The sequence below is a fragment of the Cnephaeus nilssonii genome, assembly GCF_951640355.1.
Source record: "Cnephaeus nilssonii genome assembly, chromosome: 8".
NCBI lineage: Eukaryota > Metazoa > Chordata > Mammalia > Chiroptera > Vespertilionidae > Cnephaeus > Cnephaeus nilssonii.
The window spans coordinates 93,199,636-93,220,734 of NC_137079.1; the positions used below are offsets into that span (position 1 = coordinate 93,199,636).

General features: G+C 45.2%; 1 protein-coding gene across 1 annotated transcript in view; it reads left to right on the forward strand.

The window, feature by feature from the left end:
* Window positions 1–2,359: 2,359 nt before the first annotated feature.
* The window catches only part of SUCLA2 (succinate-CoA ligase ADP-forming subunit beta), a 74,745-nt gene continuing 56,005 nt past the window's right edge, over window positions 2,360–21,099 (forward strand). The window contains exons 1-4 of the mRNA XM_079778871.1: window positions 2,360–2,474; window positions 5,732–5,912; window positions 18,180–18,279; window positions 18,473–18,635. Of these exons, the coding sequence (XP_079634997.1) occupies window positions 2,385–2,474; window positions 5,732–5,912; window positions 18,180–18,279; window positions 18,473–18,635 (534 nt within the window). The 5' untranslated portion in view covers window positions 2,360–2,384. The remainder of the gene's footprint in view (window positions 2,475–5,731; window positions 5,913–18,179; window positions 18,280–18,472; window positions 18,636–21,099) is intronic.

Here is a 21,099-nt window from a genome sequence, read left to right on the forward strand (position 1 = left end):
TCTTGCTCTTGTCCATATTTCTGCTGCTATTGTGCCTGTTTTTAAGCCAGGATCACAGGGACAGAGCTGTGGAGATGTGATGTGAATCTGAAGCAAAGTTAACCCAGTTAGACTCCTAATGGGATATAGTCTTGCATTTTTAGTACATGGACTTATTCAGTGTTTATCCACGTGCCTTTAAATAACTGGCCTTAGAATCAGATAGTTGGCTGTACTGGTAACTCACCTACTGTGTTTACTATCAATTTAAATGAGCTGGCTTGAAAATAAGTACACCGTATTCATATTTGATGGGATATGTGCTCCTAATAGAAACTGTCAGGTCCCAGCCCCAGCTTTTTGGACACATTATCCAGATTTTATTTGGCTATGATGGGCGGTAGAAGGGTGGAGCAAGAGCTATATGAACTACCGATGTTTGCTTCCTCTCACCCTGTTTCTAACTGTGTGGAATATCTATTAGGGGTGAATGGGGCCTTGCGGTTAGTCCCCCATGAGTGCAAGTGGAACAAAAAAGTCCTGCTTTTAAGAATAGAGATTTTTGTCCTGGCCGGTTAGCTCAGTTGGTGAGAGCATCATCCGGATACACTAAGGTTGCAGGCTTGGTCCCTAGTCAGGACACATACAAGAAACAACCAATGCCGAAACCGGTTTGGCTCAGTGGATAGAGCGTCAATCTGCGGACTGAAGGGTCTCAGGTTCGATTCCGGTCAAGGGCATGTACATTGGTTGCGGGCACATCCCCGGAGGGGGGTGTGCAGGAGGCAGCTGGTCGATGTTTCTCTCTCATCGATGTTTCTAACTCTCTATCCCTCTCCCTTCCTCTCTGTAAAAAATCAATAAAAAATATATTTAAAAAAAAAGAATCAACCAATGAATGCGTGAATAAGTGGAACAACAACTTGATCTCTCTCTCTCTCTCTCTCATCAATAAATAGGGGAAAAAATTTAAAAGGAAAAAGAGGGAGAAAAAGAGTTAGAACTTCATTAAAAAAAAGAAAAGAACTGAGATTTTTGTGGCTGCAAAAAAACAAACCAAAAAACCCTTTCTATTCCCTAAGTCGATAAGCTGCTTGTATTAGGTTCCTTTTTTCTTTTTACAGTGTTGTTCTGTGAATCCCGTCACTGCATCAGAAGTGAGTCCCAGAGCCTGGCTTAGTGCTTGTCAGCACCGCCCACCTCCTCCTAGATTAAGATCTTGCCCACTGACACATCTTGAAGCCCTACGTCCAGGGCAGATGAGGCGTCTAGTCATTTGTCCAGAGGTCAGTTCCTTGGTGGGGCACACGTCATATCAGGGTTTTCAACGCACAATGTGTGCACCTGATTAATCTGCAGAACTCTAAGAAATACAGATGTCTTGACTCCTCTCCTCAGACAGAGTCTGGTAAAGGAATTTTTTAGAGAAGCTACCCACGTAACTCCGGTGTGCGCTCTGCATCGATAAGTGGTAGCGACCCTCTTTCCTTCAAGCCCAGGAATCGCTGTTTGTGCGTGTTTTTCCCCCTCACCCGAGGATATGTTTTTATTGATTTGAGAAAGAGAGGGAAGGAGAGGGAGGAGAGACATCGGTCTGAGAAACATCCATCCGTGGCCCCTAATTCCCGCCTGAGGAGGAAGAGCCGCCACCTAGGTGTGTGCCCACCGGAGTGGAAACCTCAACCTTATGGCGTAGAGGACGACGCTGGGACCAACTGAGAATCGCTCTGTTTGATTCGCCGTGGCATCCCAAGGACTCAGCTTAGGGTTTGCCTCCAAGCAGAGATTCAGCACTTATTCTTTTTTGAAAAAATATATTTTATTGATTTTTTACAGAGAGGAAGAGAGAGGGATAGAGAGCTAGAAACATCGATGAGAGAGAAACATCGATCAGCTGCCTCTTGCACACCCCCTACTGGGGATGTACCCGCAACCTAGGTACATGCCCTTGACCGAAATCGAACCCGGGACCTTTCAGTCCAAAGGCCGACGCTCTATCCACTGAGCCAAACCGGCTTTGGCATCAGTACTTATTGAGTGCAGCTCACCTTCCATAGGAGACAAACGAGGCTCAGAGCAGTTAAGGTCGCACAGGTGGAGGCGCTGGTGGTCCTCCCAGGACACTTCACTAGGACATACACAGCTGCTTTCGGGCCGCAAGTCGGACCTGGAGGCTGCGGTGCCCAGTTCCCAGGACCAAAGTGTGCTTTCCACCCGCCGGGTCCCGCTCCCGCCCCGCCAGCGCGGTTCCTGCTTTGCCCTCTGCAGGCCGGGCGGCCGCCGACCGGTCAGCGCCGGGCCCCGCCCCGGGGGTGGGCCGCGGGCGGAGACGCGTCCCGAGCGGCTGCGTCGCCGGCTCCCTCGCTTCCTGCGCAGGCGCCGAGGGGTCGGGGCTGGACGCAGAAATGGCGGCCTCCATATTCTCCGGCCGGCTGCTGGCCGCCGCCGCCCTTAGGAGCCACCCGCCCCGGACGGCGCTGCGGGCCGCCGCCCAGGTATTGAGCCCAGCCTGCTCTTGCTTGGAGGGTCGGCAGGAGAAAGGGCGAGGCGGGCAGGGATCCGAGGCCGGACGCGGGGTCACTGCTCCGCCAGTGACATTGGTCGACTCGGGGCGCCCGCCGGGGAGTGCCGGCGGCCGGGACGACGAGCTGGCTCTCGTTGGCGTCGCCTTGCCCCGGCCCTCCGCCGGCGAGGAGCCCGGCGACCCGGCGGCAGCCGCGGCCCCCGTTTCCGCGGGGGCTGCCGCCGTGTCTGCCGCCTCCTCGGCTGGCGCGGGGGCCCACGGCGGTCGGCCCGCTGCGGGGAGGGGGCATGCCCTTGAGGCGAACTTTGTGTCCCTGGGAGCGCCGAGGGCCGGAGGACTGTGCCAGGGCCGGCCTGCCTGCTGACTGCGCTTTCCTGGGGCGAGGCGGCGACGTTTCTTCCCTCCCCCGGTAGTCTGTTCCTTTCTGCTTGTTAAGGGTGGTGATAAGATGGTGTGTACGAGGTTTCTCATTGGGGGAGTAATCTTTTGGGTCACTCCAGTTTTGAATCGATTATCGCATAATGGCCTCGGGTTTTGTGTTGCTTTTTGAGTGTTTACCGCGTGCCAGGCCGTCTCACTAGGCTTTTCAGCCACACAGTAAGGGAGTCAGCTACGTTTGCATCATCGATGAAGAAACTGTTGCCCAGAGAACAAGTAATTTGGGTTGTTGGGTCAGGACGTAGGTAAGGTCAAAGCTTAGGTTGAATTCCAGAACCGAATGGCTCCAGAGCTTGTGTGCTTGAATCTGCCCTACAGTGTTTTCCAGAACATAAGAATTGGCCGGTTCTTTTCAAGGATAAAACTTGTGGAAGGGCGTAATTGGCTTTGTAAGCCAGTTTGTTATGTTATGAAGTAACTCAGACGTGCCATACATGAACTGATTTTAACTATTATTTTTTCTTTTAAAAGCTGGTCATACTTTCAACTTACAGATAGTGAGTCCCATGAGTTTGCTTCCTAATAAAAGTGTTGTTTTTTTGGTCTTGAACTTCCTTATGAGTCGTAAAGGGTGCTGTCTAGTTTTTAGAATATGTTTTCATCCTAATCATAATCTTTAGCCTTTTGGAAATTCCTTTGTAAGCCTTTATGTCTCCATATGGAGATGCCTAATGTATTGTCTTAATAACATCTCTTCTACTCTCACATTAAGTAATGTAGCTTTAGAGTTTGGAAGGACCTCAGCTGCCACAACCAACACTCCCAGCAGCTGGGGCAGTGAGTGCTTTCGTGCCGAAGGGAGGATCTGGACAATACACCAGAATATCCAATACAGGCTTTGACTCTTAAAAACAAAACAAAACACTTTTTTTTTTTTATTGATTTCAGAGAGGAAGGGAGAGGGAGAGAGAGAGAGAAACATCAATGATGAGAGAGAATCATGGATCGGCTGCCTCCCGCACACCCCACACTGGGGATCAAGCCTGCAACCTGGGCATGTGCCCTGACCAGGAATCGAACTGTGGCCTTCTGGTTCATAGGTCGATGCTCAACCACTGAGCCATGCTGGCCGGGAGGCTTTGACTCTGGATTGTATGGAAGAGTAATGTTACCAAGTCATGCAATTAATCACATATCTAGTGCCAGGCAATTTGTTAGGTGCTGGAGGAATCCTACCTAACGAAAAGGTAATATGCAAATTACCCTCGACACACCCACAAGCCAATCAGAGCGAGTACGCAAATTAACCCAACCAAGATGGCTACAGCCGCAGAGAGCAAGGTTTCCCAGGTAACAGAGCAAGCCAAGCTTTCCGTGAGCTGTTGCAGGCCTAAGCCTCCACTCAAGCTACAAAGTTTGAATTATAGAAGGTAAACAAATTCAAACAGAAATGGCAGCAGAACCAAACAGAAATGGTGGCAGAACGGAGCTTGAGAGAGTAAGCCAGGGTTGCCGGCGGCAACAGGGGAAGCAAAGCTTTCCGCACACCCTGGCCGGGCCCAGCCTCCTCTTAAGGCTACAAAGTTTCAATTGTAGAAGGTGAATTAACTGCCACAGAAATGGCTGCCGGCCGCGGAGGGAGCAGCAGGCTTGGCTCCTCTCCAGGCTACAAAGTTTCAATTGTAGAAGAAAAATAAATACCAGATACCAGGGCCTCCCCTTGGGTTGCCAGGGGGCGTAGCTGGCCTGCAAACCACCACAGGCCCCTCGCTCAGGCTGCCCCACGCCCCAAGGGAACCCCCACCCTGATCTGGGACACCATTCAGGGCAAACCAGCTGGCCCCCACTCCTGCACCAGGCCTCTATCCTATCTAATAAAAGAGTAATATGCAGATTGACCATCACTCCAACACACATTATGTCTGCCCCCATATGGTCAAAGATCCTGCCCCCAAGTGGACACAAGATGGCCAGCAGGAGAGGGCAGTTGGGAGGCACCCGGCCTGCAAGGGAGGGCAGTTGAGAGGGACCAGGCCTGCAAGGGAGGGCAGTTGAGAGGGACCAGGCTTGCAAGGGAGGGCAGTTGGAGGTGATCAACCCTGCAGGAGAGGGCAGTTAGGGGTGACCAGGCCGGCAGAGGAGGGAAGTTGGGGGCAAACAGGCTGGCAGGGGAGCAGTTAAGCATCAACCAGGCTGGCAGCGGAGTGGTTAGGGGGTGATCAGGCTGGCAGGCAGAAGCGGTTAGGGGCAATCAGGAAGGCAGGCAGGCAAGCAGTTGGGAGCCAGCAGTCCTGGATTGTGAGAGGGATGTCCGACTGCCCATTTAGGCCCGATCCCACCCACCGGGATCGGGCCTAAACGGTCAGTCGGACATCCCTCCAGGAGTCCCAGATTGGAGAGGGTACAGGCTGGGCTAAGGGACAACCCCCCTCCGTGCACGAATTTCGTGCACCGGGCTTCTAGTGGTGGAGAGAAGAAAGTTGGGAAGGATTTTTGATTTGTTGGGCAAATAAGATTGGTTTTACATCTGCTGAATTTGGCCTTGAGGCAGAAATGCTTTGAATATCATTAGAGATATGGAAGTAAAGCTCAAATGAAAGATAAGGACTAGAGATGATGAGGAAATAGTTAAAACCACTAGGGTAACATTTGACATTTAGCTGGCAGATTAGCTTTTAATTTTAAATTGTAAATTAGGTACTGTGAATGTTATATTTTATTTAGTGTAATAGGTTTATTAGCGGCTATGAAGAACCAAGTACTATATAGAGACAAATAATTTTGAGAAGGTGTTTTTAATAAGAATAACTGCCAATTTAGTATATATAATTATATCCCCAATTTCTTTAGGTTCTGGGAAGTTCTGGATTGTTTAACAACCATGGATTCCAAGTACAACAACAACAACAAAGGAATCTCTCACTACATGAATACATGAGTATGGAATTGTTGCAAGAAGCTGGAGTCGCCATTCCCAAAGGACACGTGGCTAAGTCACCAGATGAAGCTTATGCAATTGCCAAAAAATTAGGTACTAAACTTAAAAAATTCATGCTACCTTGACATGGCAGCTCTGATAAGATGTGAACTGTACTTTTGATTTAATAACTTTTAGTTTTTATTTTATTAGTAAAATAAACAATAAATTTTATTTACTTAAAAGAGAAAGCAAAACTTTATGATTGTTGACATTCTAAAATTATTATGAACTCCCATAGTGCTAGTGACTTAAGAATCACTTATGTTGGCATTAGGAAGCTGAAGTGCTACTTTTAGTTGGAATATGATGTATTGAGAAGAAAATTATACTACTCCATAGTTTAAAAGTATTGTGGCTGTGATGATTCTTCAGGGAATTGGTGAAGGATAATCTTAGCTGTTTATGTGAGAGTAAAGAGAGGTCCAATATCCTCCCTCCCCTTTTTGACATTAAAAAAGAAGGAAGCTCAAGGGGAAAAAAGAAAGTCAAGCCCTAGAATGTAAACTCTATGAGGGCTTCTTTGTCTAATTTTGTTTACTGGTATCTCCCAAACTCAGAAGAGTAAGAGTATCTGACACTTAGGTAATCAGTAAATATTAATGTTTGTTAAATGAATTAAGCAATTACCTATGTTTATTAGTAGGTCCTTTTATTGATAACAGAAATCTTAATAGCTTATATTATTTGAATTTAATCTCTGAATTAAAAAATAAGTTTTGATTAGAAAATATGCTTCAGTTTACATTTTTTATAATTTAATATGAGAACTTAAGTAATATACTAGCTATATAATGCATTTTCTTTTTAGAAGTATTTAAAATTCCACCAATATCTTAGTGGGTTAACACAATTGATTGCTCTTGTATGTACCTTTGATTAATATGGCTTTAAATGTGCTTTGGTGAAGACTTTGTTTTTATTAATGTTTTAAGATGTGGAACATTAAAAAATTTTTTTTAAAGTTAAAGTTTTATCTAGGTTTGTACTTATTTGTTTCTAGAATGGGTTTTGTTTTTTTTCAAAAGTGAGGGCATATACAAGTTTATAATGTATATTATAAGCTGTTCTTTTGTGATTTCTTTGACTTGAAAAACATCATTTTTCATTTACAGTATTTTTTTGTTAATGTGAAAAAAATTCTTTATATTCATATTACAAGCAAACTTCTTTTTATTTAGCAAAAAGCCTTGTAAAAGTTCATACTGATTTTGGTGAAATTTTTATTAATTAATGGTGACCTGCAGTTTGAACTTACACATGGTGAGTGATGTACCTCATTTTTACCTTTGAAACAATCTATACTAATAAAAGGGTAATATGCTAATTAGACCCGAGTCTTCCGGATGTGCTTCCAGACAAAGCCACAGCAGGTGCTGTGAGGGCCGGGCCGAGGCTCAGGCCGCTGCTGTGGCTGCGAGGGCTGAGGCTCAGGCAGCTGTGGTGGCTGGCAGTGGCAGCAGCAACGGTGTGATGGGGGCATTGCCTTCCCCAGATCGGCCCAGTCGCCTCCCGCAGAGGGAGGCCAGAGGCAGCAGCAGCGAGAGGGTGGTGGGGGTAGTGCCTTCCCCTGATCAGCCGGTCGCCTCCCACAGAGGGAGGACAGACAGTAGGACATCCCCTGAGGGCTCCTGGACTGTGAGAAGGGGGCAGGCCGGGCTGAGGGACCTCCCCCCCCCCCCCGCAGTGCATGAATTTTCGTGCACAGGGCCTCTAGTGTATATATGAGTCTCTTAAGGGTCAAGGCTTAAAAAAAACTAATGATTGTACTTCATATATCTATAGTATTTCTTTTTTTTTTTAATAATTTTATTTATTTATTTATTTATTTTGTTTAAATTTCTTTATTGATTAAGGTATCACATATTTGTCCTCATCCCCCCATTCCCATCCCACACTCCTCCCCACACATGCCCTCACCCCCCTGTTGTCCTTAACCACTGGTTAGGCTCATATGCATGCACACAAGTCCTTTGGTTGGTCTCTCCCCTTTATCCCCACTCTCCCCTACCCTCCCTCTGAGGTCCAACAGTCTGATCCGTGCCTCCTTGTTTCTGGGTCTGTCCTTGTTCATCAGTCTATGTTGTTTATCATTTCCCCTAGATGAGTGAGATCATGTGCTACTAGAAATACACTTAAAATAACCAAAAATGAGACAAGCAATAATGGTTATGCTGAAAGGCAAATGAATCAGTCTGTAGTGAGTTTCTTTCTGGGCCAACAGTTCTTTTGAGACCCAATTTCAATGTCAAACAGTTCCTTATGTGTACATGTCAGCAATGATATTTCAGTTCTGGATGGTGGACAAATTGTGGTAATGCAGGTCCGACCCTCTCTGGTTTGGTCCTGGGCAACCAGCAGTGACGCACAGCTGCTAACTGCTAGTATGGGAAGGCCGCATCAGCGTCTTCCATCTCTGGACTGCTTCTCTTCTGTCTTCATGGCTGGAGTAGTCCTGTCGATTCTTCTCTGTTGCCGGAATCCACATGGTCTCGGAGTTGTTTTCTGAAAATATACAAACATATTCTTGACCAAAAGTTAATAAAGGGATATTTTCTATAAAATTGACTTGGGGTCCTTTTTCATTTTTTGCCCAAATGATTTTCCTCTGGCTTGTTTTGACACCATGTGTGTTTTTCATGGGTGTCTTGCTTTTAGCCTTACAATTAATTTTCTAAAGTACAAATTTTCTAGATGTAATTTACTTACAGGATATTTTTCCTTACATGATATTCTTCTACTATTCCCCCCTTTTTTGATTTAAATATTAGGAGGCTTTTGGAAATTTTATAATGTAGTCTTGATAGCTTTTAAATTTTAATTTTTTGCACTATAATATTACTGCTTTAGGTTCATTACATGTTATGCAATTTTATCATGAGATGAACTACCAATAAAAATTTAGTTAACACTTTAGGAACTGCTTTTTGTCCAGTACAATTAATTTTTCTAGAATATTCGCTTGTTTCAATTAGCCAATTTAAATTAGCCTGAAAACTTGACTACTATTTTACTATCAAATTTATTACTCTAACAACAATCTTATTTTACCCTGTAAATATTAGTGGAAAGGATTATTTGCCTTCTTGAGTAGGCCCTGAGCATTCCTGGTGCTAGGCTGGATTTAGATATCAAAAACCCACTTCCCCACACAATGGGTACACGACAACTCAAACAATTCTTGTTGCAGTGAGAGGGCAGCTGCTGTCGGCCAAGTCTCTGTCTGTTACCAGGGTCCCGATTTGAGCTGGGTATGGGAAGTTAAGCAGCCATGGGGGCAGGAGACTTCCTTCAGAAGGGGTGAGTGTTCAGGCCCCTGCAAAGTTGAGAGGGTGAGGGTCTGTGCCCCACCTCTGTTGACCTCCAAGTTCTCTCCTGATGGCCCCTCTGCGACTGTGCCTGTCTTAGGTTGTTCCTTCCCTGAGGAATCTTACCCGTCTTTGACTAACCAGCCATCCTCCGGGGCCAAGCAGGGTGCTGTGAGGTTCAGTTCTGTCTCCTTGGTAGCCTATGCCCCCGTGGCCTCCACGCCCAGGACCTGCCTTGGGATCCCCTTGCCTGCTGGTGGGGCCCCAGCACTGATCACATATCTTTTGGAACCCGGGTTTCTTCTCCAGGGAGGGCTCAGTTCGCCCCACTGGGTGAGCGACAGATCCATGGCACCAGTCATCACGAGGCTTCAACCTCGACATGAACAGAAAGCTCAGGCAACAGCTGTGGGCAATTGGATTGTGAGAAGAGTGTCCCTCTTGGGCAATATCTATAGTATTTCTTGCAAAGGTTAATTTTTAATAACTATTTTGAGATTCAATCTTATATGTATGACCTAAATGTTAATTTTTAAAGAAGACCTAGCTAAGAAAGAAGGAAAACTTGGAAATGTAATTGAAAAAGGATAAGTTTTTCTAATTCTATCCTGTTTCCTTAAGGATGAATTTCCAATCATTTGACTTTCTTTTTCTATTTTTGTTAGTCTAATTTCTTGAGTGATTTTGTTGTTGTTGTTTCTTTTTTTTGTTTTACCAATGTTTACCTTCATAATGCTGAATGTTTTTCATACCAATATTATTAGGGCCTGATTTATATACAGTGAAGTCAGTAAAAGTTATTTCTTTTTCTATTTCCAAATTATTATAATTGGTTTTCTGTAGTTTTCCATATACTTTCTCATTTAGTCTAATTTCACTATTTTGTTAAAATAATTTGTAGAAACTTTCACAAAATGAATAGGATTTATTTAATTGCCAATCTTTTTATTTCTTTATTCTTTGTAAACATCTTTAATGATTCTTAGCTATGGTAAAAAGAATAGTTATATTTAAGATATAATAAAACTATGATTATTTCTTGCAAGTTCTCTGGGGCTAGGATTTACAAGTAGTAAGGAGTAGGTAAGCTGCTCTGATTTTGATCCCCCCCTTGCTACAAAAAGCATCTTGTTCATCTAGAGAGTGCTTTTTGTTGTTAATTTTCACCCAAGGATATGTTTTCCATTGATTTTTCAGAAAGAGTAGAAAGGAAGGAGAGAGGGAGGGAGAAAGAGAGTGAGAAAAACAATTGATGTGAGAGACGTATCAATTGGTTGCTTCCCGCATGGGCCCCAACTGGGCCCAGAGATCGGTGTGTGGGTCGACACTCTAACCAATGAGCCATGCCAACCAGGGCTAGAAAGTGAGTTCTTCTTAAAGAACACTACAAATGAAGATTGTAGTGGGATTAGTAACTAATAAGGACCTTTAAATGTAGAGGAACAGAAACTACTTTTTTGTAATCCTCACCTGAGGATGTTTTTATTGATTTGAGAGAGGAAAGGAAAGAGAGAGCGAGAGAGAGAAACATCGATCAGTTGCCTCCCGTATGCACCCTGATGGGGTCGAACCTGAAACCTGGGTGAATCGACTTGAACCCACCACCTTTCTGTGTATGGGGTGACACTCCAACCAACTGAGCCACACTGGCCAAGGCTAAGGATAGAGATTTTTAAGAGCATACAATAGGACTTTGCCTTCTTTTTTCTTGTTTTTAAAATAATTTTTAATTTTTCAATTACAGTTGACATACAATAGTATATTAGTTTCAGCTTTATAGCATAGTAATTGTGCATTTTTATAACGTACAAAGTGATCTTCCTGTTAAGTCTAGCACCCATCTGACACTATACTTAGTTGTTACAAAATTGACTATATTCCCTGTACATTCCCATGACTTGTTTTTATAACTGGCAATATGCACATCTTAATGCCTTCCCCCTTTTCACCCATACTACACCCCCCTCCCATATGGCAACTGTCAAAATGTCCTCTATGAGTTCATTTCTATTTTGTTTTTTTGTTTTTAGTTTCCATATGTAAATGAAATTATATAGCATTTGTCTGTCTCTGACTTAGTTCACTTAGTATAATACCATCTAGGTCCATCCGCATTGAAAATGGCAAAATGTCATTAGTTTTTTATAGCTGAGTAATACTTCATTGTATATATGTACCACAACTTCTTTGCCTATTTATCTATTGATGGACGTTGAGATTGCTTCCATACCTTGCCTATTATAAATAACTAGAGGTCCGGTGCATGAAATCATGCATGGGTGGGGTCCCTACACCTGGTCAGCGATCAGGGCTGATTGGGGCCATCTCGCCCAGTCCAATTGGGGCCGGGCTGATCGGAGCCTGCTGGCCAGGGGGAGGGACTGCAGGAGGTTGGCCGGCTGGCCAGGGGGAGGGACTGTGGGAGGTTGGCTAGCCCTGATCAGGGTGAATCAGGGCTGGCCAGTCGGGGGGAGGGACTGGCTGAGGGGAAGGTTGGCTGGCTTCAGAGGGTTGGCTGTGGGAACGCACTGACCACCAGCGAGCGGCTCCTGCATTGAGCGCCTGCCCCCTGGTGGTCAATGCGCGTCATAGTGACTGGTTGACTGGTCGTTTGGTCATAACAGTTGCTTAGGCTTTTATATATATACTAGCGTTCCCGTTGCAGGAAAAATCCTGCAATAGGGTTTCCTGCTGCACTCTACCCCGCCCTGCCTGCTCTCCTCCCTTGTCCTCTGCCCCGCCTTCTCCGCCAGCCCGCCTGCTTTTCCCTTTTCCCCCGGCCCCGCCTCCGCTCCTCCCTTCTCCCCCGCCCCGCCTTCTCCGCCAGCCCGCCTGCTTTTCCCTTCTCCCCCGGCCCCGCCTCCGCTCCTCCCTTCTCCCCCGCCCCGCCTTCTCCGCCAGCCCGCCTGCTTTTCCCTTCTCCCCCGGCCCCGCTTCCGCTCCTCCCTTCTCCTCCTCCCTCCCGCCCCCGCTTGCTTGCTTCTCCGCAGCTTTGCTCCCTTCTGCAGCTCTTGGCTTCTTTCTATGCTGTCTTGATATGCAAATTAGCCGCCATCTTTGTTGGGTAATTTGCATACTCATCCTGATTGGTTGGTGGGCTTGGCTTGGCTGGTGGGCGTGGCTTGTGCATAGCGAAGGTGCGGTCAATTTGCATATTTGTCTATTATTAGGTAGGACTAGAGGCCCAATGCATGAAATTCGTGCATGGGGGGGGGGGTCCCTGAGCCCAGCCTGCACCCTCTCCAATCCAGGACCCCTTGGGGGATGTCCAACTGCCTCTCGCCATCCGGGACCAGTGGCTCCTAACCACTTGCCTGCCTGATCGCCCCTAACCCCTCTGCCTGCCTGCCTAATCGCCCCTAACCCCTCTGCTTGCCTGCCTGATCGCCCCTAACCACCTTTGCCTGCCTGCCTGATCACCCCAACCACCTATGTCTGCCTGCCTGATTGCCCCTAACTGCTCCCCTACCGGCCTGATCGTCCCTAATTCCTCCCCTGCTGGCCTGATCGCCCCTAACCGCCTCTGCCTTGCCCTGCACCCGGGACCCAGGATTCCCTCCTATGGTTGGTCGCAGTCACCGGGACCCGGGCTTCCCTCCCTTTGGCCGGCCTCAGGCACCCAGGACCTGGGCCAGCTTTGCCCGGGCCGGCTGCAGCCACAGGGGACCACAGGGCGGGCGGCTTGTACATCTTCCGGGCCACAGGCATAGCCGTTGGCACCCGGGACCACGGGGCGGGCGGCTTGACCCTCTCCCGGGCCGCAAGCTGGCTGGTCCCCATTCCTCTCTTGCGAGCTCATTTGTGCCTGGCTGCTCCACATTCCTCTCTCGTGTGCTTAATTTGTACCTGGCTGGTCCCCATTCCTCTCTCCCCAGTGTTGAGTGTCTGAGCAGTTCCAGCTTAAGGGCGTGAGGGTGTGATGACCATTTGCATATTAGCTCTTTATTATATAGGACTAGAGGCCCAGTCCACGAATTCGTGCACGGGTGGGGTCTGGCCAGCCCGGCCCTAATCGGGGTGGATCAGGGCCCAGCCTGTTGGGAGGAGATGGCGGGAGGTTGGCTGGCCGCCACCCCCCCATCGATCAGGGCCCAATCAGGGCCGGGCTGCCCGGGGAGGAGGGTCCACGGGTGATTGGCCATGGGGAGAGGCTGTGGGCGGTGGGCTGGCTGGCTCCACCCGATTGATGTGGGGGGGGCGGTCGGGGGCAGAGCTGGCTGGGGGGAGTTGGTCACAGGCCAATCGGGATGGTGGGGGCTGATTGGGGGTGGGGCCAGCCAGGGGGAGGGGTCGCAGGTGGTTGGCCGGCCAGCCCTGCTCCCGATTGGAGTGGGGGGGCCGAGTGGGGGCAGAGCTGGCTGGTGGGAGGGGCCGTGGGCCTATTAGGGTGGTGGGGGCCCATTGGGGGCAGGCTAGGTGGAGGGGCCACAGGTGGTTGGCTGGCTGGCCTTTCCCCCTGTTGGAGTAAGGGGGCGATTGGGAGTGGGACCGGCCAGGGGGAGGAGCTGCGGGCCAGTCGTGGTGGTGGGGGCCCATTGGGGGCAGGGCCTGTTGGGGGGTGGGGCTGCAGGAAGTTGGCTGGCTGGCCCCGCCCCCTGTTGGGGTAGGCGGGGTGATTGGGGGCAGGGCTGGCTGGAGGGAGTGGCCGCGGGAGGTTGGTCCCCGGCCCCACCCACAATTGAGCTGGTTCGCTGACCACAGTGTGCATCATAGCGACTGGTCATTCTGGTTGTTACAGCGTTCTGGTTGCTGGTTTTTATATATATAGATAGATGCTGCAGTGAACATAGGGATGTATATATCTTTTTTTTAAAAAATATTTTTTTATTGATTTGAGAGAGGAAGGGAGAGGGAGATAGAAACATCAATGGTGAGAGAGAATCATCGATTGACTGCCCCCTACTGGGGCTTGAGCCCACAACCCGGGCATGTGCCCTTGACTGGAATTGAACCTGGGACCCTTCAGTCCCTAGGCCGATGCTCTATCCACTGAGCCAAACCGGGTAGGATTATATATCTTTTTGAATCAGTGTTTTTGGTTTCTTTGGATACATATCCAGAAGTGGAATTGCTGAGTCCTTCTTTGTCTCTTGCTATAGCCTGTTTTGTAGTCTAATTTTTTCTGATATAAATATTGCTACTCCAGCTTTTATTCCATTTTCATTTGCATGAAATATCTTTTTCCATCTTTTTACTTCCAGTCAGTGTGCTTTTCTTAAATTTGAAGTGGGTCTCTTATAGGCAGAATGTGCATGGGTCTTGTTTTCTTATCCATTCAGACACCCCATGTCTTTTGATTAGAGCATTTAACACATTTACATTTAAAGTAATTGTTAATAGACATGTAGAAATTGCCATTTTAATATTCATATTTTGTCATCTTTTTTTTTCTTCTTAAAGAAGTTCCTTTAACATTTCTTGTACTAAAGGTTTAGTGGTGGTAAACTCCTTTAGCTTTTTCTTGTCTGGGAAGCTCTTTATTTGTCCTTTCATTCTAAATGATAGATTTGCTGGATAGAGTAATCTTGGTTGCAGGTCCTTACTTCATCACTTTGAATATTTCATGCCAATCCCTTCTGGCCTGCAAATTTTCTGATGAGAAATCAGTTGACAGTCTTATGGGAACTCCCTTGTAGATAATAACTAAGTTATTTTCTCTTGCTGTTTTTGAGATTCACTCTTTGTATTTAACCTTTGGCATTTAAATTATGTTGTGTCTTGGTGTGGACCTCTTTAGGTTCATCTTGTTTGGGACTCTGCTTCCTGGGCTTGTATGTCTATTGACTTTGCCAGGTTAGGGAAGTTTTCTTTTTTTCTTTTCTTTTCTTTTTTTAAAGTTTTCTGTCATTATTACTTTAAATACATTTTCAACATTTAGCTCTCTCCTCCTTCTGATATGCCTATGACATGAATGTTGTTACACTTAATGTTGTCCCAGAGGCACCTTAAACTAGTGGTCGCCAACCTTTTGGACTTCACGACCACCAGTGGTCCGTGGACCACTGGTTGGCGACCGCTGCTCCCAGGGTTTCCTTAACCCAGCAGTTGCCAACCTTTCGGACCTCACGGACCACCAGTTGGCGACCGCTGCCTTAAACTATTCTTATCTTTTTTGGATTTTCTTTTTCCTATTCTGATCGGGTGTTTTCTGTAACCTTGTCTTCCAAATCACTGATTTGATTCTGTGCTTCATATAATCTGTTGATTCTCTCTAATATATTCTTTTTTTTTTTTAAATATATTTTATTGATTTTTTACAGAGAGAAAGAGAGAGGGATAGAGAGTTAGAAACATCGATCAGCCGCCTCCTGCACACTCCCCACTGGGTATGTGCCCGCAACCAAGGTACATGCCCTTGACCGGAATCGAACCCGGGACCCTTCAGTCCACAGGCCGATGCTCTATCCACTGAGCCAAACCAGTTTCGGCCTCTCTAATATATTCTTCGTTTCAATTATTGTATTCTTAATTTCTGACTGGCTCTTTTTTTATGTTCATCTTCATTTTTACGTTTTCTGTCTCTTTGTTAAAGTTCTCATTGGGTTCATCTGTTCTTCTCCTAAGGTCATTGAGCATCCTTATGACCACTGATTTGAACTCTGCATCTGGTAGACTGCTTGTTTTGGTTTTGTTTAGTTCTTTTTCTGGAATTTTGTTCTGTTCTTTCATTTGTCTCCTCATTTTAACTCCTACCCTGTGTTTGTTTCTATGTATTAGGTAGATCTGCATGTCTCCTCATTTGGGCAGGTTGGCCTTATGTAGTAGGTGTCCTATGTGGCCCAGTGGCGCCATATCCCTGGTCACCTGGGCTGGGTGCCCTGGGGTGTCCCTTGTGTGGGTTTTTGGGCCCTCTTGTTGTTGAGCCTTGATTGCTATTGTCATGTCAGTGGATTGGATTGACCCTCAGGCTAACTTGCTGTGAGGACTGGCCATGAGTATAATGGACAAGCTGTTGTTTGGGACTTTGGTGTCTACTGAGTCCACCCTTTGGGAGTGTTGTTTGTAGAGCCAATTGGGAGGAGGGTGATGCTCTGGACACTTGAGTTTGCTCTGGGGCCTCTTGGAAGGGGCTCTGATGCAATCTAAGGTTAGCCACTGCCTGTGCCTGGCTCAGGGCCACCTGGTCTGAGCTACAAAATGATCTGTAGATAATTGCCTTGTACTTGGAGGTGCCTGGAAGAGGTTAAGCTGCCAACTGAGGCCAGCTGCCATTAGTGCTGGTCTTTGGGCTGCTTAGCAAGAGGTATGGGGCATGCCATGGCCAGTTGCTGCTTGTTTGGAGTTGGGAACATTTGAGAGGTTTTGGGAAAGTTTGCTGCAGAATGGAGACAGACCGTTTGTATGGAAAAGTTGCTGGAAGTTACTTGGTTGGGCCTGCAAGTTGGGTTGGATGGAGTCTCTGAGAATCAGCAGGGTAGTGCAAGTGGTGTTAGCCAGTTTAGTGTAGACTCAGATTTGGTGCCTGTCTGTGCCTGCAGGCTAGGTGGATGAAGGACTTACCTAGGAACAATGGTGTCTGTCAGCGTTTCTGTCTGGGAGAAAGCTGTTCATCCAGTCCTCACCTTGAAGCCAGACAATTCATTTCTTACCTGGATGTCCCTGGCACTTTTTGAGCTGCTGCCCCATTGCTGGAGTTCAGAATGAGTGAGTCCGTCAGCAAATAATTCTTGTGCCTGGGACTTCAGCAGCCCTCTGTGGAGCCCTGGGCTGGGGAGCCTTGTAGGGGGCATGGGAACTCCTCAACGAGGATGTGGGTGGTGAGGAGACTATGCAGCCAAGATATCCCTCCTGGTTTTTAACTACCACACCATGGATGTCGGGCCTTCCTGATCTGTCTTTTTGCCCTTCCTACCAGTCTCCATGTGGCTTCTTCTGTACTTCTTCCCCCTTCCTCTTCCCCTTCCCCTTCCTCTTCCCCTTCCCCTTCCCCTTCCCCTTCCCCTTCCCCTTCCCCTTCCCCTTCCCCTTCCCCTTCCCCTTCCCCTTCCCCTTCCCCTTCCCCTTCCCCTTCCCCTTCCCTTCCCTTCCCTTCCCTTCATTATTTATTTATTTGATTGATTGATTTTAGAGAGAGAGAGAGAAACATGGATTTTGTTGTTCCACTCACTTATGTATTTACTGGAGGCCCAGTGCACAAATTCGTGCACGGGTGGGGTCCCTCTGGGTGGCCTGCAGGGATCAAACCGAAACCCGCAGTCCAACGCTGCCTGCAGCTCCTACCTATCGCTCCTGCTCATCCCGGCCCCACTGTGCCTGCTGCAGGCTTGCGCCCAATCAGTCCCGATCAGGAGAGGCTCCCGCTGCCACAGCAGCACTCGTTAGCCATGAGCCCTGCGTCTGGCGCCCTCCCAAGGGGAGTGGCCTGTGGGATATGGCTGAAACCGGCTCTCTGACATCCCCCAAGGGGTCCCGGATTGCAAGAGGGCACAGGCCAGGCTGAAGGACCACATTGGTGCATGATCGGGCCGGGGAGGGACCGCGGGAGGGCTCCAGGGCATGTCCAGCCCATCTCGCTCAGTCCCAATTGGCCAGACCCTAGCAGCAAGTTAACCTACCGGTCGGAGCATCTGCTCCCTGGTGATCAATGCACATCATAGTGAGCTGCTGAGCAGCCTTAGCATGTCATTAGCATATTACACTTTGATTGGTTGTTCGGTTGGTCTGCCGTTCTGTCTATTCTTATTCTCATATTATCCTTTTATTGTATAGGATTGGTTGCTTCTTGAATGTGTCCTGACAGACTGGAGATCAAACCCACAACATTGGTGTATGGAGACAATGCTTTAACCAACTGATCTACCTGATCAGGGCCTGCATATCATTAGTTACAGTACTTCTGTTCAGCTAAGAGTTAGGCATTCTCATACATGGAATGCCTATTTTTTTTACATTGTGGATAAATGACTTTACTGCATTTAATAATACCACTTAATACGTATGCTTAAATAACAAAATATTCTGTCTTGCATGCTTCCCCATGCTTTTTATCTAATAGAAGTGTTTTTTTTTCTAGGTTCAAAAGATGTTGTGATAAAGGCACAGGTTTTAGCTGGTGGTAGAGGAAAAGGAACATTTGAAAGTGGTCTCAAAGGAGGAGTGAAGATCGTTTTCTCGTAAGTCATGTTTTTCTCGTAAGTCATGAAGAAAACCCATTAATGAAAAAATCATTGTAAAAAATTCTCCTATTTATTGAATTGATGAAATACTGAGATTTCAGTATTAGATGAGATGAGATTTTGTCTATCATATGCTTTTGTTTTACTCATTTGGAGGAAAAAAGAATTTGAGTTGTTTTTCTTATTTCAGTCCAGAAGAAGCAAAAGCTGTTTCCTCACAAATGATTGGGAAAAAGTTGTTTACCAAGCAAACAGGAGAAAAGGGCAGAATTTGCAATCAAGTGTTGGTTTGTGAGCGAAGATATCCCAGGAGAGAATATTACTTTGCAATAACAATGGAAAGGTCATTTCAAGTGAGTAACTATAGTCATGATATATTTAGGATTTTAATACATTCAGTTTCAGAAGTTGATTATTCTGTTTATATGTGTCAAAGCACAATACTTATTTAATGTCATTTTTTAAAAAAAAATAGCATGATTAATGCTATAAAGTTTAATATATATTATCATGGCAAAAGAAGTTATAGGCAAAACCCTTCTGAAATAAAATCCACAGGATTTTAAAATTGTCAACTTGCTAAGAGCAACTTTAAATCATCTCTAGATTTTATAGACTGAGAAAATAATTTCTAGCAGAGTAAAATATTCTAACCAAAGAGAAAAGTCTCTGAACCCAGTAAGAGAATGTGAATCCCTGGCTTCATCTTTTTCTTTTTCATCCTGTTGGTATTTTTTATAGTTTGGGGTTTCTTTCACTAGATAATTTGGTACTTGGTAAGTTGGAAGTTAACATTCAATAACAAACGATATGATTCTAAGGAGCATAACCCTAGTTATGCTTCCCTCTCTTAATGGAACCTAAAATGTTAGTTGTGAACTTAAGTCATCAGGTGAAGAGAAAGCTTTTCATAGACCTGGTGTTTAGAGAGAACATTGGTAATCATTTTGTATTGTAAATATTTGGCTTTTTGCATGCATTGGTTAAGTTTTATGAGCTGAGTCTGTAACTAGCTTGTCTTCTGGAATAAGCTAGATATGTATTTGGAAGCCCTGGTAAGGATTTGTTGTAATCAGAATTTTAAGTCATGAAAATATTTTTCTTATATAAAACAGCTTTTTAAAAATAGTTATTTTCTATATTGTGATTTTTGTTCCTATAGTTAATTAAATCTATTAATGTTTCAATGATATTTTCAAGTGTTTTTGTAACTTTTAAGTTTTATAAGAAAGTATTTCTTAAGGTAACATTAGACGGTAGTAAAAACTACTCAGGTTTCGGTATAATAAAAGGCTAATATGCAAATCGACCAAAGGGTGGAACAACAGGTCGCTATGACACTCAGTGACCTCCAGGGGTCAGATGCTCAACGCAGGAGCTGCCGCCTGGTGGTCAGTGCACTCAGGCAGAAGCCCTGAGCTGGCTCACAGTTGGCGAGTGCAGGGGCAGTGGTGGGAGCCTCTCCTGCCTCTGCGGCACCACTAAGCCATCAATCAGACATCCCCCGAGGGCTCCCAGACTGCAAGAGTGCGCAGGCCAGGCTGAGCCCCCCCCCCCCCCCCCCCGAGTGAATGAATTTCGTGCACCAGGCCTCTGATATAAGATAAAAAGCACTGATGTCTTTACCTCTGTAGGTGTCTCTATACGGTAGAATTTAGTTTTGTAAGTTATTTTAAAAATCTCATAATATCCTTATATATTATACACATTTGCAAAAATTATATTCACTACATTTTCATTTCCTTTTTATATCAACATCTATCATTTTGTTACTTATTATGTTTTCACTTTTGGTTATAGCCAGAAACAAGGTATAAATGCCTGAACAATTTGAGATATGAGTCCCATTATGTTGTACATTCAGAGTAGTTCATATTGATTGCAGTAACTGTAGCAAACTAAATCTGCATTATTAAAGATACTATAATGCTCTAAGTATATTTTATTAAAGATATATTAGCATTAGAGGAAAGGATGAAATTTGAATTCATTTTAAGAACTTCAATAATCAGAGAACTATTTGAGTCTCATTAAGGAAATATGTTTTTATTTCATTTGCAAAAGTATTACATAGTTGTAATAATCCAGACTAAAAATTTCATCGTACTAATAGCAACATTTGGCCAAAGATATTATAATGTTAGACTAATGTGGAGTTGGTTGGTGTTACTTTTTTGGTATATAGTGAATTGTATTTTTGAATCCCTGTGGACAGGTCCTTATTAAACAACAAAAAAATTAATCAGCTATTAATAAAAAGAGCATTTTTTATTGAATTAAATTCCTGTGCATAGGAGTTAACTGATTATTAAAAGTTGCTTTTGTTGTTTATCTATTTTTAGGTGATGAATCATAGGTTTCTTTAGTGTGTATTCCATCAGGAAGCCTGGGGCAGATACTATCATAAAGTTGGTGTGCTAAGAAAAATCAATTTAAGTACCTACTCTATCTTGGCACTTTTTAAAAGTCAGATTTCTTAACATTTGCTCAGTGCCTGTTGTAGACATTTCTAATTTAAAAAGTCACATTTGCTACTTTATATTTCTAGTAGAACATTATAATCTGCTGTATATGGGTGGTACTATATCAATTTTTTATTTTGCTTGGAATAGATATTAAATGTGTTATAAGAATTACATATTTTATTTTTCATGTTTTTACTTTTTTAAAAGAGATCTTTATTAAGTGGCTTCTTTGTCATATAATTTTAAAGTCAAATTTATTTTAAGGCAAACATTTCTGCAAGCTAAAAGAGAAGGGAGATGTAGGTTAAGAAGGTGAAAATAGCATTATTAATTTATTTGAAATTATAACTTG